This window comes from Cutaneotrichosporon oleaginosum, assembly GCF_008065305.1.
Source record: "Cutaneotrichosporon oleaginosum strain ATCC 20508 chromosome Unknown ATCC20508_contig03, whole genome shotgun sequence".
Classification (NCBI taxonomy): Eukaryota; Fungi; Basidiomycota; class Tremellomycetes; order Trichosporonales; family Trichosporonaceae; genus Cutaneotrichosporon; species Cutaneotrichosporon oleaginosum.
This window is the reverse complement of record NW_027072172.1, coordinates 1,439,637-1,457,169: the sequence shown is the minus strand read 5'-3', so window position 1 is coordinate 1,457,169 and position 17,533 is coordinate 1,439,637. Positions and strand designations below refer to the sequence as shown.

The window sequence follows — 17,533 nt, the reverse complement described above, 5'->3', positions numbered from 1 at the left end:
GCTTCCTTCCTCTGGCCCGAAAGATCGACGTCGTCACGCTCCTTGCTGTCTTCCAATCGACGCACACCAATTCGACCCCGCTATGACGGCCACCACCAACGCATGGACGACCTCGTCCCCCACTCCGGATGCTGACCTCGCTTCTCACATTTCAAACCTCTCTGTGGACGACTTCGCAAGCAGCACCAGCGGCGGAGGCAACCCTTCCTCATACAACGTGCACACTCCTCCGCGCCCAGCCGCTTATCCTCCCTTCGACGCCAACGCACAGTTCCTATACTACGCTGTTGCCGCCAGCGGTAATACTCTCGACCCTGCCACTTTCTCCCCCCAGCACTACCCTTACGAACTGAGCACACCTCTGCCCTCGCAGCCCGCGAGCATGACTTATGACCCCTACCCCTCTCCCTCAGAGAGCTATGTGCAACACGGTGAGGCTCGAGCCACCTCCGCCACGTCATTCCAGCAGCAGCAGCCCGGCCTCCTCGGCGCACGCGGCAACCAGGCAGCTTATCGCCCCCCTCACATGGTTCAGCAGCTTCGGGAGCTCCAGGACCTTACCGCAGCCCAGCAGCAGCAGCAGCAATACTTTTACGGGCAGCGCTCGCCGTTTTGGGCGTCTCTCCACGCACCTGAGCGCGGGATGGGAGGCATGGCTTCATCGGTTGCCATGACCCCCTCCAACTCGCGCCAGCGCAACCACCGCATGGGCTCCGGCGGCCCGCGCCGCAATAACTCGAGCCAGCACTCGCAGGTTACATCCCCGCTCGCTGGCTTCCCCGACCCTCAGGCGTCGCCCTTCGCTTCCGGCTCACTCGCTGCCTCGTACACGAATGCCTATGGCCTTCAGACACCCCTCACTCCGGCTCTAACCGGACCAGGCGGCCAGGCCTACCCCTTCCCCGCAACATACGGCACGGCATACTCGCCCACGCCGCTTCACTTTGGTGGCTTTGTACCTAACGGTAAACGGGGGCGCCATACTCATGTCGAGGATCCCAGTGTTGTCCGCAGTCAGCGTCTCGAGGACTTCCGCCAGCGCAAGAACACTCGCATGGAGTTTTCCGTGAGCCCTGCCTATGCGGTTGTAACTGACAATAGGAAATCTACGGCAGCATCTGCGAGTTTGCCGGAGACCAACACGGGTCGCGCTTCATTCAGAACAAGCTCGAGACAGCGTCCCCGGAGGAACGCGCGAAGGTCTTTGAGGAGGTCATGCCCAATGCGTACCAGCTCATGACCGATGTCTTTGGCAACTATGTCATCCAAAAGCTCTTTGAGCACGGCGACCAGCAGCAGAAGGCGGCTCTCGCCAAGAAGATGGAGGGACACGTCCTTCAGCTGTCCATGCAGATGTACGGGTGCCGGGTAAGCTTTATTTCATTTGCTCCTGCTGACTTCAGGTGATGCAGAAGGCCCTTGAGCATCTGCTCCTGGAGCAGCGTGAGAAGCTCGTCGCCGAGCTTGAGGGTCACATCATCGAGTGCGTCAAGTCGAGTAATGCCAACCATGTCATTCAACGCCTTATTTCGCTCGACCCGCCGAAGGAGGTCACCGACGCGTTCATCGGCCACGTCCAGGAACTTTCGGCCCACCCATTCGGCTGCCGCGTCCTCCAGAAATCGTTCGAGGTCCTCGACCCGGTCAAGATCCGCCCCCTTCTCAACGAGATGCACAACTGCAGTCTTAAGCTCATGATTGACCAGTTTGGCAGTACGTTACTCCGTGCTCATGCCTGCTCACGCTAGACTACGTTGTGCAGAGCGTTCTTACCGATGCCCCCGGTCGCGAAGCCGACCGCGACCGCGTGATCGGCGGGATGAAGGGCCGCATCTTCGAGCTAAGTCGTCACAAGTTCGCGTCCAACGTTGTCGAGCGCGCGATTCGTACCGCCAAACGTGAAGACAAGCGCGCCATTATCGCCGAAATGATGGGTGACACGGCTGAAGAGGGCGAGAATCGCATCGGCACGTTGCTCCGTGACGGCTTCGGCAACTTTACGGTGCAGACGGCGCTAAGTGAGGCCGACCCGGACCAGCGTGACAAGCTTCTTGGTATCATTGTTCCCCTCATGCCGCAGCTCAGACACTCCCCCTGTGGTCGCCGCCTTGACGCCAAGCTGCAGGAGTACGAGGCGAAGGGTATTCTTCCTAGTCCAGTGTCGACAACGCCGCCCGAACACAAGGAGGCCGAGGGCGTGAGCGACACCCTCACGGTGCCTAACGGGAAGTCGGCGAACTCCATCCGCCGCACGGTGAGCCCGGCTTCAATCGCTTCAACCTGTGACGAGCAACTTGTACTTAAGGCGCTTCTCACGTAAAATCTTGGCGCTCAGAGCGTCACCACATCTTATCAATCCGTAGACATAGCCGCAGTATATCAAGGAGGAGTTTGTAGATAGCAATTGTGCGCTGACGGCACGCGTCTGACATGAGGAGGGCGGCGCGGTTATGCAGACATTCCCGTTTCCTCGCACAGGTGGCGTGAACTGTTGAGATCTCTACTGCGTTTCAGAGGCTGAGGTCCAGCGTCGCGCGCGTCGACTAGGTCCAGCGTCGGTACGGCAGTCTTCACCCGAACTCGGTTGTTGCTATGGCACATTCGCAGATGCCGTCACTGCCTTGTCGCCGCCTGCTGCACAGCTTGACCATTTCCCACTCCTTCGCACTCCACTGGAGGCGCAGGACGGGGTACCAGCAAGCCTCTAACCCCAAGCGTCGCGTCTAGAAAGTAAGACACGGCGGCCATCTCCTCGGCTGAGCAGTCGATTGAGACCTTGATTTCGACATCACGTTTGACCACGGCGGCGGTCAGAAAGTCGGCGACCACATCGGTCGCTGCGGTGCCATGAAACACCTCGATGAACACATTGATGGCCCCTCCCCATCACCAGCCCGTGTATCTGGCAGGTAGCCGCAATGGACGCGGTAGATAGTGTTTCGATATCGAGGGTGGGCCGTTCCCCGCAATCGCCCCACCGTGGGCCAGGTGGTCGGGGTTTACGAAGAATTGAATGCTGCCGGCTAGTCCTATACTCTTCCGACTTGGGTGGCAATTCAAGACGTGGGCTGCCTCTCTTGGTGGTCTCAGGGAGTTTAACGGGGGGCTTGAAGAAACATCAAAGTAAATCGTGAAAACCGCTGGACAAGGTTCCGGCCGACAGCGACAATCCCCATGTGGTTTATCTCCGACATGGCGGAATCAATTCTTGCCGCGACAGCGGAGGGCCCAGAGCCCGGTGGTGGTGGTAGGACGTTGAATCTGCGTCGTCGACCAGACTAACCATCAACACATCTCGTGAGTCCGATAGCGAGCACGGCGGCAACGACCTTGGTGCACAAGTGCTGACGCCCGATCTCTGTGCCCTATACGAACCGCGTCGATTTCGCGCTCCCTCGATTCCCATCCCCACCTATCCTCTCGCCGTCCTTTGTGTTGTCTCGCACGACCTCACATCTGCCCGCTCACTCGATTCCTCCCCCACATCTCTACGCCTCTCCGATCTGCGCGCACTCGCACTCTCACTCACACATCCGCTCGCATAACAGAAAATGGCGGTTGGAAAGAACAAGCGCCTGTCCAAGGGAAAGAAGGGCATCAAGAAAAAGGTCGTCGACCCCTTCACCCGCAAGGGTGCGTACAGAATTTGCGCGAGGAACAGCGCTCACGAACAGAGTGGTACGACATCAAGGCCCCCTCGTTCTTTGAGAACCGCAACGTCGGCAAGACTCTTGTCAACCGTTCGCAGGGTCTCCGTAGGTCTTGAGAGATCTGAACACCGGACCTGACAACAGGCAACGCCAACGACTCGCTCAAGGGCCGTATCGTTGAGATCTCGCTCGCGGACCTGAACAACGACCAGGACCAGTCGTTCCGCAAGATCAAGCTGCGTGTTGAGGATGTTGCCGTGCGTCATCTTGAAGCTCTTTCAAGTTTTTGGAACCGCTAACATGTCAGAACAAGAACTGCCTCACCTCGTTCTACGGCATGGACTTTACGACCGACAAGCTGCGCTCGCTCGTTCGCAAGTGGCAGACTCTGATTGAGGCTTCGGTCGACGTCAAGACCACTGACGGCTACATTCTCCGCCTCTTCGCCATCGGCTTCACCCAGCGCAACCGCAACCAGGTGAAGAAGACCACCTACGCCCAGAGCTCGCAGGTTCGCGAGATCCGCGCCAAGATGGTTGAGATCATCCGCCGTGAGGCCGAGGGTTCGGACCTCAAGGAGCTCGTGCAGAAGTTTGTCCCCGAGTCGATCGGCCGCGAGATCGAGAAGGCCTCCAAGGGCATCTACCCCCTGCACAACGTCTACATCCGCAAGTGCAAGATTGTCAAGGCGCCCAAGCTCGACATGAGCAAGCTCCTTGAGACCCACGGCGAGGCTGCTGACGCTTCGGGCTCCAAGGTCGTCAAGGGCGGCGACTTTGTCGAGCCCGAGATCCTTGCCTCGGTCTAAAGGAGTCTTTAGCTTGGGTAGAGGGTGCATTGGCATGTATACGTATCGACACGGGCGCGTGCCTCGAGGCGGGCAAGCTCAAAGTTCGTCGGGGCTCAGCGGGTGCGGATTGCCAGTGGGAGCGGTGAGGCAGAGGATGTGGATGTGGATGCCAGGGAGGTATGGCCGAGTTGGGTGGCATCGTGTGTGCGAAGCGAAAAGTGAGAGAGGGTTGGGCGCTGTAACTCATCAGGTGGTTGGGGATGCGGCGCGCTCGGTGATGAGGAGGCGGCGGAGTGGATGATGCGTTGCGGGATTAGGACTGGACAGGGGAGAGAGCGGAGAGAGGTGGTGAGGAGGACTCGGGCTCCCTGCCCAGACGATGACGGGCTATGATGCGCGAGAAGGATTAGTGAATCACACGCCGGGAATGATCCGGTTGGCATTCTCTCCTGCTTGCCCGGCCATGCCAGCCAGCAGCCAGGCCTCTCTCCTCCTATTCTCTTATGGCTCCCAGCTTTGAAGTGCGCTTTTCCGGATCTGCGCGGTATGCTGGAACGCGCTGAACATATGCACACGCGATCAAGCTGTAAATGAACCGCACTGTCATGCCTCTCCGCTTGTCATGCCTCTCGCTCTCCTATCTCCGAGCACCCATTCACCCCACTGCCCATTACCCACTGCCATCTCGTAGCTCGCAGCTCGCGGGTCATTTCGCAGCCTCAGGACGGCTGGGACGGGCGGGAGCGTTAGGGTTTACTCCGCCGGTTGGACAGATGCTCGGCGGCCTGTGCGCAGGCCAGGCGGATGCTTGGGTTGCCTGGGTCCCGGAGTCTTGGCGGTGGCGGCTCCGATGGTGTGTGAGTGGTGCGTGAGTGGTGCGTTGGGAACTTTTGATCGTCATCAGTTTGACATGTGACAGACATGGGCATGGTCGTAGATCATACAGATGTATAGTACAGCGGTAGAGCGGATGGGTCGAGGTATGAGAGGAGCTGGAGGTAAGATTCAAGGGAGGGGATGGACCGGATGGAAGGATGTACGAGATATACGAGATCGTTGGATCGTTAGATCGCTTGCAAGTCGACGCATGCGCGACATGGCTGACTGGAGAGATGGAGATTTGGGTCAAAATAGCACTGCGCCCGGCACGCCCCGGGCGCCTGGAGCGCGTGGGCCAGACGCGCGCGGGAGATCTTGGGCGACTGATTTTTGCGGTGAGACCCGCTCAGCAGTACCAGCGTACTGTAATGTGACACCAAGGCGACGTGGTGCTGCATTCGTCACAGCGTACGCCGAAGAGCCGTCGGAATCGTGAAATCCATATGGATTCCGATTGCAGGTCTTGGAATTTAAGAGTCGCCCATGCGCGCCATGCGGTTGTGAAAGGCGGATGTGTTGGTTCGGGGCCGATCGCCGAGAATTCGAGAAGCGCGAGTAAGGTGAGGGCCGTGAGGGGCGGTCACTCATGATGCACAGCCCGCGATTTAGGCCGAGGATTCATGGATCATGGATCATGGATCATGGATGAACATGAAAATGCAGGCACTACTAGCTGTATAGCTGTCTACTGAACGGGGAAGTGGGAAGTGGGTGGATGTGAGCATGTGAGCATGTGAGCATGTGAGATCGTGAGATTGTGAGATGAATGTATCCAGGTGGATGGAGGCGACGGCTGCGACGGGACGAGTTTAGCCAGCGATAGCCAGGGAATGTTGAAATTCGAGACACCCGACGCGACGAAGACGCGCCAGTACGGCTTTGGACGGGGCGCGGGGGCGGGGTGGCGGGGGGTGGATGCAAGGCATGGGAGCAGAGACTCGGAGACTCGGCTTGAGGATCGTAGGCGCAGCAAGGGAGAGCAGGGTGGAGGGGGGGCGGAGACTTATCTTGGCTGCAATGACTCAAGACTGGACCCGGCACACGGCACGTAGGGATTCGACGCGTCAGGGGGGAGGGAGGGAAGGCAAGGGAGGGGACGGGGCAAGGGGAGGAGGAGGATAGCCACCCTGCCTGCCGCCACCAAACTCATCCTACTCACCATCATCTCAAGAGTCCACATCCGGTAGCATCCTTGCTACTCGTTCACTCTCCTCCACTCCTCCTCTCCATCTCTCTCTCTCTCTCTCTCTCTCTCTCTCTCTCTCTCTCTCTCTCTCTCTCTCTCTCTCTCTCTCTCTCTCTCTCTCTCTTCATCTTTTACTCTTCTTCCTCTTTACTCTTACTCTTCATCCTCTCTCTCTCTCTCCCCCTCCTCCCTCCCTCTTTCTCTCGCGCTCATCAGCATTCATCTTTCATCTTTCATCTTTCATCCTTCATCTTTCAGCCATCAACTACTCTTGCTCCTTCAAACGCATCATCCCCCTTCCCTTCTCCCAACTCCTCCTCCTCCTCCTCACCTTCGTCATCCTCCTCGGTCTCATCCACCACACCACCCTCGTCTCTCTCTCTCTCTCTCGTCCCCGTCGACTCTGTGCGATTCTAGCAGCAAGCGTTATAACCCTCGCCGAATCTCTTGTTCGTCAGACATTCCTTTGTCCCCGCATCACTGGCCCGTGCTTTGGCTAGAATCCTCCAGTCGCCTCAGGTGAGTAGTCATCCCTCCTGTTCACGCCATCCATCGCACCGACCGCCTTCCCTGTCAGTTGCACCACACCACCCTCAGCCTACAGCCACACCACACACTGCGGCGCGTGCGGCACCTTCCGTCAACTCATCGTGCTGTCCTCCTCGACAACGCGTCTCTTCTCCGTTCTCTTCTTCATCCATTTCCGCAGCCTCGCTTCGATCACGCACCTTTGTTTCGCTGCTGACACGTCCGCTCGCTTTCACGATTCATTCATCTCGTTCCTCTCCGTCGCTCGCACCCATCGCCACCGCCATCCATCTACCACGGCGGCCGTAATCGCTTCTCGCTCTGGTGCTTCGGCTTTCGTGATCGCCTGCATACATCTCGAATAGCTTTACTCGTCCCTCTGTACGTACTGTACATCCCACTTGCTCCGCGCCAACTGCATGCTGATACCCGTTGTTCCTACCGACGCGATGCGCGCGCGTCCTGACCCTTCCACGCCACCGTCACTCTTCCCTCTGCCCTCGCCTCCTCCGTTGCCCTCGACTCCATCTTCACCCGGACACCGCCCGTCATCGATCCATGTCCGAACACCTCGAACAACGCCGTTGACACGATAGATTTGGTTACATACGCTGCGCAAACCAGTGGTCCAGTTTCGCCTTCCCCTTTATTCGCGTGCCCGACCCAGCCTTCAACCCCGTGTCACGCAGCACCTTCGTCCCACAAGATTCGTCTTTGACCCCCACGTCGACTGCACCTCTTTTCCGGCTCGAGTCGTTGCTCTTGACTCGCCGTGTTACTCTCGTTCCCTTCACATTCTACTTCTAAAGCTCTATTATTATGACCCAGATCCCCGTCAATCGCCCCGGTGATCAGTCACCACTATCCGATACGCGCATGGACCCTACCTACGGTCGTCTCTCTGGCCACATCAGCGCCAGCTCAATGAGCGCCATGACAGGCTACCCCACCGACTACGTTGCCTCCTTGACTGGAGCACTGGGATCGCTCGACATAAATGCGATGGTGCGTGCTCCTGTGTTCGTGGGTGGGTGGTGTTGCTGACGACAGCGCGCTTTCCCGCAGCCTCTTCTCGATGGTGGCTTACAGATTCCGACCCCTGACGGCAGCATGGGTGGCCACTCACCCGACTTTGGGAGTGAGGCCGCGCGTCAGTTCATGGCCAGCGGCCTCATGGCCGGATCTGCCTCTCCCTACGGCCAGCCTGGTTACGGCGGGCTGATGGGCATGCCAGTGAACTCGAATCTCGGGTTGCCGAGCGGGGCCGTGTCGCCCAATGCTGCCACTTCTGCGTATGCCGTGCCCGGGTACTTCCCCTTGATGGTGCGTGATGTGCTTGGCGGTGCCACGCTGACATTACAGCAGCAGGCGAATTTCGGCTTTCCTCCTCAGCGCATGACGGGCAACTACGGCCCTGCTGCTGCTGCCGCCGCTGCCGCTGCAGCCGGCAACCTGACTGGACGTACCGTGTACATTGGCAACATTCCTGATGACGCGTCTGCCGACGAGCTCCTCAACCTCGTCCGTTTTGGCCCCATCGAGTCTGTCAAGATTCTCTCAGACAAGAGTTGCGTCTTTATCTCTTTCCTTGACGGCTCAACTGCAGCGGCATTCTATGCCGACGCCGCTGTCAAGAAACTGGCGCTGCGCGGACAGGAGCTGCGCATCGGGTGGGGACGCGAGTCCAACCTTCCTACCGCCGTTGCCATTGCTGTCAACTACAACCAGGCAACTCGCAACGTCTTCATTGGAAATCTGACCGACGAGGACACTGAGCAGACCCTGCGCGACGACCTCGCTCGCTTTGGAGATATCGACCAGATCAAGATTGTCCGTGACAAGAACATCGCCTTCATTCACTTCCTTTCCATCACGGTCGCCATGAAGGTTGTCAACACTCTCCCCCGCGAGCCTGCCTACAAGGCCAAGCGTGTCGGCTTTGGCAAGGATCGGTGCGCCTACGTGCCCCGCGCCCAACAAGCCGCCGTTCGCCAGGCAGTAGCCCAGGCCACTGCCGCTGTCCAGGCTCACTCTGGTCAACTCGCTGGCAATCCGTTCAACTATGGCTTCGGATACAACCCGTCGGCAGGCTTTGACCAGAACGGGTTCAACACTGCCGGTGTGAACGGCTTTACCACCACTGGTGGCGGTGCAGGCTATGTGGACCCGTCGCAGATGAACAACCGTTCGATCTACCTCGGAAACATCAGTAGCGAAACTTCTGTCGAGGAGCTGTGCAACAATATCCGCGGCGGAGTACTCGAGTCGATCAAGGTTCTGCCCGACAAGAAGTGCGCCTTTGTCATGTTTGTCGACCCAGCCGCGGCGCTGTCGTTCTACCGCCATAGCGAGCAGAACCCGATCACCATTGCAGGTCGCCGTCTCCGCATTGGCTGGGGCAAGGCTTTGACGCCTGTGTCGCCCAAGCTCCTCGCCGACGTGCAGCAAGGTGCGAGCCGCAACGTTTATATTGGCCAGATTACCGACTTTGACTTGTTCAACGCTGAGAAGCTTCGCGCCGACTTTAGCGAGTACGGTGACATCGAGCTCATCAACTTCTTCAAAGAGAAGCATGCGGCTTACGTCAACTTCACCTCTATCGAGGCGGCGCAGAAGGCGATCGCGGCAATCAAGCAGAAGGATGACTATGCGGCCCTCCGCATCGCGCACGGCAAGGACCGGTGCGGCTACCCGCCCCGCCAGCCGCGCTCGCAGGGCAGACGCGAGACCTCCCCGCGCGCCAACAGTGAGAACGACCCTGTCGCCGCTGCCATTGCCGCCGCCGAGGCCAACGCTGCGGCCGTTGAGGAGTCTCCCAAGGAGTAGGTAGTGCCAGGTATCAGGGCGTAGAGTTAGAAATAATTGCGTGTCAGACGGGTGAATCTGGTGCATCACAATACCCGCACATGCTATACCGTGTCTTTCGAGATGCATACATCTGGTCGACGCATCACTGGAGTCGCAACCACTACTTGGAGTTGCTGTAATGTTGAACGCGTAAAAGCGCCGATCAAGCAGGCACTGAGCCTAAGCTGTACGGCATGTATGACCATGTAACATCATCGCGGGTGATCCCGGCCGGCCCGAGGACTTCAGGAAGGGCCTGGTCAAGGCGACCACCCGAGACAGCCGGAGCAGACATCTAAGATTGGGTGCAATGCCCTCCCGTGCGTCTGATGTGTGTGTCTTTCAGACAGGGCAATTGGGGGGAATGTCACATACTCCGAACACAGCAAGTCTGGCAGCGCAATCCGCTGTTCCTGATGCCGAGCCGGTTAATGGTTCTCATCAAGTACGACAAGGTATCTACTTCTCACTGTCTTGCCACTGCGCTGAACAAGAGGCAATGTTGCATACAATCACTCTCCTCACACAAGCTGTTCCTCTATACAAAAACGATACTTCACTTCACCCCTCGCTTCGGAAGGTTCCTCATCAGCATTCCCCTGCACTATGGAAGCACACGCGTCACAACTCCGAGCACTTTGGTCTTGGCCTCGCGCAGCAGGATCAACTGGCCCTCCTTGATGTACTCTGCGTGTCCGAGGAACTCGAACACAACCTTGCTGCGGTCGCCAGTGCGGATCAGGCCGCTGGGGTGGTCGAGGCTCACGATCCGCACAGACTGCCGTATTGCGCCGCAGTGCAGCATTGCAGTGTACTTGGGCTGGATGGTGCTGCTGTGGTGCAGTACCATGACCATGCCCTCGAAGCGCATGACGGCCTTGGGCGGCGTCTCGCTCTTTGCGACCAACACCATGCCCTTGCGGACCTGGGGCCGACGTATTCGCTTAAGCGCAAGACTGTGATCAGCAGGTGCCGGTGTGTGTTGGGAAAAGCCCTTCCTTATACACATGACTACTCACGCAACACTCTGTCCAGCCTCGGCGCTGTCGACGCGCGCGCGTTTTCGCTCGATAGTCTTCACCGTAGTAGGTATGAAGTGGCCCAGGCTGTCGGGGCCGAGTAACACCGGGTCGTTGCCGCGCACCACTCCCGCGGTCACAACACCCGAGACCACCGTGCCAACGAAAGGTACGCTGAAGACGTCCGAGATGTGGAACTCGAGCGGTGCGTCGACGACGTACTTGTCGTCCATCTGCGAGCTGGGGAGACAGTTGAGGAACGTTCGCAGGTTCGGCAGATTGTGGCCGGTCACGTTAGACACCATGAAGATGGGGCATAACCGGTAATCCGATCTGAATATCAGCTCAGCCCGGAAGAAGGTTAACGACTCACTTCCCACCCTGCATGAGGGGCTTGGAAAGATTGCGCGCGCAGTCGACAGCTTGGCGCTTGTTCTCGACGAACACGGGGACGCGGCGGCACCCAGGGCTCTTGAGGACTTTGACGAGCATGTTGACGGTCTGCTCCAGGATGTTAGGGGGCGTCATGTCAATCTGGCGTGAGTCTTCTCATCTCTTCCTTCTCTTTCCCCCCTTTGGATCTTCTTCGTCGTTTCGTGATGACATACCTTGGTGACGCATACCGCGATGGGGACGTTCAGCGCGAGCGCAACCCCCAGGTGCTCTTTGGACATGCCTATGAGCCCGGCGTTTCCTCCAACCATGAGCAAGACGTAGTCTGGCGCGCACCCGCTCAACCCATAGAGAGTGGTCTTGAAGTAACGCTCGTGACCGGCCAAGTCGATGAAGCTGGCGACCTTCGCTGCACGCTGGCAGATCTCCTTCCAGCTGAGCTTCTCGCGCTTGGCGGAGCTGGCCTCGGGCGCATGGATGGTGGGGAAAATGGACTCGCCCGCGGCTGTGAATCCAAGTATCTCTCCGCCCACGCTGGAAGTGCGACCGGTCTCCACCTCGTGAGGGTGTCGGAAGAGCGCGAGACGTGCACGGCCACGCCCGTCGTCGAGCCCGCCGCGGGTGAGCACGCCGAGTGTAGTGGATTTGCCGGCGTCCACGTTTCCGACTACCGCCACCCGCACCTCGGAGACCTCCTCTACTCGCGCGGGCTGCAGACGAACGAGCCAGCAAGCCGCCCCTCCTTCGTTGTACAAGTCAGTGACAATCGCTTTGAGGCCACCAGCGACTCTTCGGAGAAGGTCAGCGGCGGAAGCGAGCTTGTCTGCAGATATTGGCTCAGTCTCGCCGAGCGCAAGTATAATCTCGCCATGACCGCGGAGTAAGGCCGACGCAAGGTGTGCCGTAGCCCGCTCCTCGTCACCGTTCACAAGAAGCGTCTGGTGTCAGATGACTTCCTCCGAGTGTCCGAAGGAGTGGGTCCGGTGGCCCTGGTGGCGAGATTGGGCCTTAACAATGATTCAACTCACCTCTATCCTCTCGTCATCGCCCTCATCTACGTGGTTGACCTCCTCTTTGTGGGTGGCAGGCTCCTCTTTCTTGACCTCTTTGGGGTGGCTAGCCTTGAGCTCGGCGAGGTGCGCCTCGCGCGCCAGGGCGATCGCGGCCTTCTGTTTCTCGTGCGAGAAGTGCTCTATCTCAGCTTGAAACGAGCGAAGAGTTGTCATGGCAGTGATGGGGAGAAGGAAGTGATGTGCGCGATGCAGAGAAGAACGTTTATAGCGAGATGGTGGGGGGGGCAAGCCCTGGGGTGGTTGAGTCGAGTGGCCCCGCGATACCGCAGTGGGGAAGCACGTGCATTTGATTCCGGGTGGCAAATTGCATCACTGTGTGACGGCAAGAGTGGTATGAGTGGCCAAAGTGGCAAGCTCCGAGACGTTCGACTCGGTCATTCGAGTCGTACATTCAGGGAGAGCATGCCAACAAAGAGCAAAGCGATGTGCGCACTGTGATTAGACCGGCCATGGAAGGCTGCAAAATCAACCGCGGCTGTGGTGGGATATCATGGCCTCTCCCCGCCCCTCATTGGCCCCAACCATTGATGGGTGACAGGTAGGAATTACGCATTAGCACAGGTACCATCTCCGGCACTGCCTGTTTCCTTGCGAATAAGGCTGTCAATGTTGTACAGACACTGATGACTGCTCGGAAAAACAGGGCAAAATCAAATTGCCTCGAGGATGCGGGGTTGGTGGCACGCGCCGAGTTCATTTGAGGCTGTGCCCCGAAGGCCCGTGGCCCATGGATAGCCGCATAGACTAAAAAGCCAGTATTGAGCACGGGGCGCATCGATAAGCCTCGCCACTCAGTTAGGTTTGCTATGACATTTACTGTCGAGTGTAGTATCGTCGTTGTTGTACGGACCAGATTGGAGTATTGGAGACACGGGCGGCAGAGCTGCCATAGTAACGCCTCCCACTGCCGCCCGTTCAAGAGTGTCCGATAGTATCTCCTCAAATGGGGCTTCTAAACTAGTGGAATCCCGAAGAGGACGGAATGAGCACCGCACCTCGGTATGCACACACTCTTCTAGATCTTTAGACCTCTTCGCCAAAGTGGACTTGACGCAAGAGGTGCGTCACTTCTGGGCGGCAAAAGTTCGCCCCTATAGACGCGAGCAGGAGTTCAAGATGTGTCTTCGACACCTGAATGTGCGCACACAAAGTTAGGCGACACCACCACCATTGGAGGGGTACTGCAGGCTCAGCATAGTACGTCGAGGGCATCGGCTTGGTCATGGGATAGCCTGGACAACTGGTCAGATCTGGGTGGTAGTCCGCTAAACAAGGTTGACTCAGTCCTTCGGCAGTGGAAGACACCGGACAGTGACAGTGGAAGCGAAATCCGCCAGGCAGATAATGACGTGCTGCAGAGGACTGGTTGTTGTTTGCCTTCTACTCTTTCCCTTCCTTATATCATAATCTCTCACAATCTACCAATCTTCATCTGTCGACATCCCTCAGCTCACAGGCCTACTACGAAAATTTGGAGGACCTCGGAAAGTCGGAGGCTTCTCAAACACGAATTTCCGGAGGCGTGGAAGCCACACGAGGCTGGTGAGGAGCGCCGATCACTGGTTGGACAAGAGGCGGAGGAGGGGGGGGGAGGACAGAAACCCAGTGTGGCCGAGTTGGTCTTAAGGCATTAGAGTTATGAGTAGTTCATAACATCTAACTCCCTATTCGGGATCGCAGGTTCGAGTCCTGTCGCTGGGGGGAAACCTTTTGGGCTCGCCTCTGGGTTGCGCAGGAAGGTGGAGGCAGGCGCAGATCAACAAGAGAAGCCAGGAAGGTGGAAGGAATACGGCCAGCGGGCCAGAGGTGGGCGCAGGCTGGATGAGACGGGCAGGGGGATCGGCGGGGCCTGGAAGGGGAGGGAAGCAGGTGAAGGAGGTGGAGGATTGTTGCATGCGTACGGGAAGGCCTCATCTAGATTTTGAAGAATGCATGGACGGCAATCGTGCAGCAAAAGGATGCACAAGGTAGTTTGGGTAGTATAGATCGGGTTTTTCGCTGGGGGGTGGAGCGAGAGACGTGGCGGTGCCACAGTCCGTGGTTGGCACCCAAACCCTGGCCCAATTCAGCCAGTGGAGCGAGGCACTCAGCAAGAGAGGTTGCCATGTAAGCGTATGAAGCTAGGTTTACTGTTTAGGTGAGTGGGGGCGCTCCGACATTAGCTAGCAGCTTGGTTGTTTCAAACTTGGCTTGAGAATAATCCATCCACTTGTTGGCTGGGAAACCCCACACCTATGGGCTCAGATATTAGTCGACCGCAAACCCGGGTGAGGCATGAGAAGTGTGGTTACAGCGAGGTGCGCACTAAGTCGCACATGGAACAGTGGCTCCAGGGCTCGAGTTCACCTCTCAACACCAGCGGGCTCCCGTGAGTGGGTAAGAAACTGGAAGCCCCCCATAGGCGCTCTATCCAAAGCACCTAATGAGGATAAGAACGCCGCTATACACAGCCATCACAGTCTCATCGCTAGTCTTTAGCCTGAGGCTCATCATGGTGGAGGAGAAACTTGGTCCGGGCGCTGATTAACCGGTATACCCTGGTTCCGCCCAACACCCCACATGCCCCGCACTATGCATGCCTCGCCTCCGCCCATGCCACAATCTCACATCACCATCTCCTATGCACACCTCGCAGAACACCACATACTCTCACTCCTTCTCATGATCACCTGAACTGACAGCCGCCGTTGGGACTGCGGCGTCTGTCCCCCACGCCCACCGCTGCAAGGCCTCCCCCACTCGGCGATCGCCGATGACGCTGCCCACCAGTTTATAATGAGACCAGGACGGCTTGGCTTCAACCTCTCCCTCGCTTTGCCGCATCGCCCATCCACCCACCATGGAGAAGCACACGGACGACGGCATTCCCGCTCCAGCATCTACGCCACAGCGCCAGAGCTGGTCGAAAGCGCGCATCGCCGTCGCCGGCATCGCGCTCCTCTCCTTCGTGACCCTCCTGCCCGCCTCGCCAGGCTGCCTGCACGGCTTCAAGGCCGAGCCGTATGCGCTCGAGCACGCGCGCTGCCCCGCCCAGCCGAAACCCTTGCATCCCGCGACCACGATCCACTGGGACGACGAGAAGCGCGCCGCGTCGATCGAGCTGTTCCGCGCGGCGGTGCGGATCCCGACACAGAGCTACGACGATAATGGCGACCCTGGGGTCGACCCCCGCTGGGCGCCGTTCCATGACTTTATTGACTGGCTTGGTGGCGCCTTCCCTACGGCTTGGAAGGAGGCCAATGTCGAGTTTGTGAACAGTGAGTCAGAGTTCTTGGCAGACGGCAGCTGGCTGCGGGCGTGTGAATTGTAGCAGACCGGCAAGGCTGATACTAGCACTCGGCATCGTCGCAACATTCCAAGGCTCAGACGAGAGCCTGAAGCCACTGCTTCTGTGAGAGGCCCGCCACTGCCCATCAAGCACCGCTCACGCCAGCATGTCGCACTACGATGTCGTTCCCGTCCCTAACAACACCTTTAGGCGGTGGACCCACGGGCCGTTCAGCGGCGACCTCGCCGACGGGTGGGTATGGGGCCGTGGCTCGGCGGACGACAAGTCGCTCCTCGTGTCGCAGTGGGAGGCGATCACGTTCCTCCTCGAAAGCGGATGGAAGCCGCGGCGGACGGTGATTATCACCCACGGCTTCGACGAAGAAGAGGTGCACGCGCGGCGTGGGCAGGGGCAGATCGCGCCGTTCCTCGAGAAGCGGTATGGGCGGAACGGCTTGCTGATGGTGGTGGACGAAGGGTCGGGCACCGGCGAGATGTACGGCGGCGCGTTCGCGCTCCCCGGCACAGGCGAGAAGGGATACCTCGACATCGTGATGCGGGTAGGCACGCCGGGCGGGCACAGCTCCATGCCGCCGCGGCACACCGGCATCGGGATCATGGCGCAGCTCGTCAATGCGCTCGAGGAGAATCCGTTCGAGAGCACGCTCACGCCCGCCTCACCGCTGCTGCAGGGCGTCGCGTGTCTCGCGCAGAGCAAGTCCTTCCCGAAGAAATACAAGCCCCTCCTCAAGACCCAGAAGGGGTGGGCGAAGCTCGCGCGCCTCATGGCTGACGAGGGCGCTATGCAGCGCGCCCTCGTGACTACCACAATTGCTGTCGACGTCATCAACGGTGGCGTGAAAGTCAACGCCCTACCGGAGCTCGTGGAGGCCTACGTCAACTTCCGCATCGACTTCTCCGAGTCGCTCAAGTCCACCAAGGCGCACGTGGAGAAGATTGCCGCCAAGGTCGCGAAGAAGCACGATCTCGAGTTCCGCGCGTGGAGCGGCGACGAGAAGAATCCCCCGTCAGGCCGCTTCCTCACCCTTGAGGTGCTTGGTGCACCCCTCGAGCCCGCGCCGAACACACCTACCAGCGGTGGCGTTTGGGAGCTCTTTGCGGGCACGGTGCGCGCCGCCATCCCCTCGCCGGACGGAGAGCCGCTTATCGTCGCGCCCTTCGCTACGCCTGGCAACACTGACTGCAAGATGTACTACAACCTCACTAGAAACGTCTACCGCTTCATGGGGAGCAACATGGCTAACATGGCCAACATTCACACCGTTGATGAGAAGTTTAAGGCCGACGAGCACCACCGCGTCGTCGACTGGGTGCATGCGCTCATCCAGAACGCGGACGCATACAATGGCGAGCAGTAGACGATGAATAAGGTAAGACCCAGACAATGTTCCGTAATGTACATGCAGCGTGCAGATCTAGACTCTATACCTCGCTCTCAGAGTACACGTTGTACCGCCCCGGTCGTTGCCATGGGTACTGGGCGTCGGCGTGGGCCTGGGCCAGCGCGTCGAGCTGGGACACACCCGCGTTCCACCCGCCCGCCGCGCCACCAACGCCCGCCGGTCTAACCTCCCATCCCTCGCTTCCCCGCCGGACACGCGCGGACGTGTACGCAAGAGGCTCGTCCTCATCATCATAATCGCTGAGGTAGTATTCGGGCGAAGAGGAGGTGCCGTCGCTTTCCTCGATCGCGTTGCCTTCCTCGTCCAGAGCCGTCTCCCAAGGTGACGTGTAAGGCGCGCACCCTTCACGAGCACGCCGCGCCGCGTTGCTCGCACGCAACGCCGGGTTAAAACCATCACCGTACACAAACGCCGAGCCAACGGGCAACGGGATAGGCTCAGAGTGTTGCTCGCGCGGCGGCCACGCGTACTGCACGC

At 58.9% G+C, this 17,533-nt stretch overlaps 5 protein-coding genes across 5 annotated transcripts; 4 read left to right on the top strand and 1 right to left on the bottom strand.

Annotated features, from left to right (window-relative positions):
- Positions 1 to 82: 82 nt before the first annotated feature.
- Positions 83 to 2,320, top strand: COLE_03778 (uncharacterized protein; the record flags this gene model as incomplete). Its single annotated transcript, XM_018427315.2, has 4 exons — positions 83 to 1,066; positions 1,102 to 1,368; positions 1,404 to 1,713; positions 1,749 to 2,320. 4 exons carry the CDS (start codon positions 83 to 85, stop codon positions 2,318 to 2,320), a joined length of 2,133 nt encoding a protein of 710 aa, XP_018279653.1.
- Positions 2,321 to 3,551: 1,231 nt separating this feature from the next.
- On the top strand, positions 3,552 to 4,458 carry COLE_03777 (40S ribosomal protein eS1; the record flags this gene model as incomplete). The annotated part of the gene is made up of 4 exons (XM_018420324.1): positions 3,552 to 3,633; positions 3,675 to 3,755; positions 3,795 to 3,907; positions 3,958 to 4,458. 4 exons carry the CDS (start codon positions 3,552 to 3,554, stop codon positions 4,456 to 4,458), a joined length of 777 nt encoding a protein of 258 aa, XP_018279652.1.
- Positions 4,459 to 7,852: 3,394 nt separating this feature from the next.
- On the top strand, positions 7,853 to 9,859 carry COLE_03776 (uncharacterized protein; the record flags this gene model as incomplete). The annotated part of the gene is made up of 3 exons (XM_018425309.1): positions 7,853 to 8,038; positions 8,084 to 8,356; positions 8,396 to 9,859. The coding sequence occupies 3 exons, from the start codon at positions 7,853 to 7,855 to the stop codon at positions 9,857 to 9,859; spliced, it is 1,923 nt and encodes a 640-aa protein (XP_018279651.1).
- Positions 9,860 to 10,484: 625 nt separating this feature from the next.
- On the bottom strand, positions 10,485 to 12,518 carry COLE_03775 (uncharacterized protein; the record flags this gene model as incomplete). Its single annotated transcript, XM_018422852.2, has 5 exons — positions 10,485 to 10,836; positions 10,900 to 11,232; positions 11,273 to 11,433; positions 11,508 to 12,230; positions 12,321 to 12,518. 5 exons carry the CDS (start codon positions 12,516 to 12,518, stop codon positions 10,485 to 10,487), a joined length of 1,767 nt encoding a protein of 588 aa, XP_018279650.1.
- A 2,686-nt stretch (positions 12,519 to 15,204) lies between these two features.
- Positions 15,205 to 17,011, top strand: COLE_03774 (uncharacterized protein; the record flags this gene model as incomplete). The annotated part of the gene is made up of 3 exons (XM_018421303.2): positions 15,205 to 15,622; positions 15,699 to 15,756; positions 15,799 to 17,011. The coding sequence occupies 3 exons, from the start codon at positions 15,205 to 15,207 to the stop codon at positions 17,009 to 17,011; spliced, it is 1,689 nt and encodes a 562-aa protein (XP_018279649.1).
- Between the last annotated feature and the right edge of the window lie 522 nt (positions 17,012 to 17,533).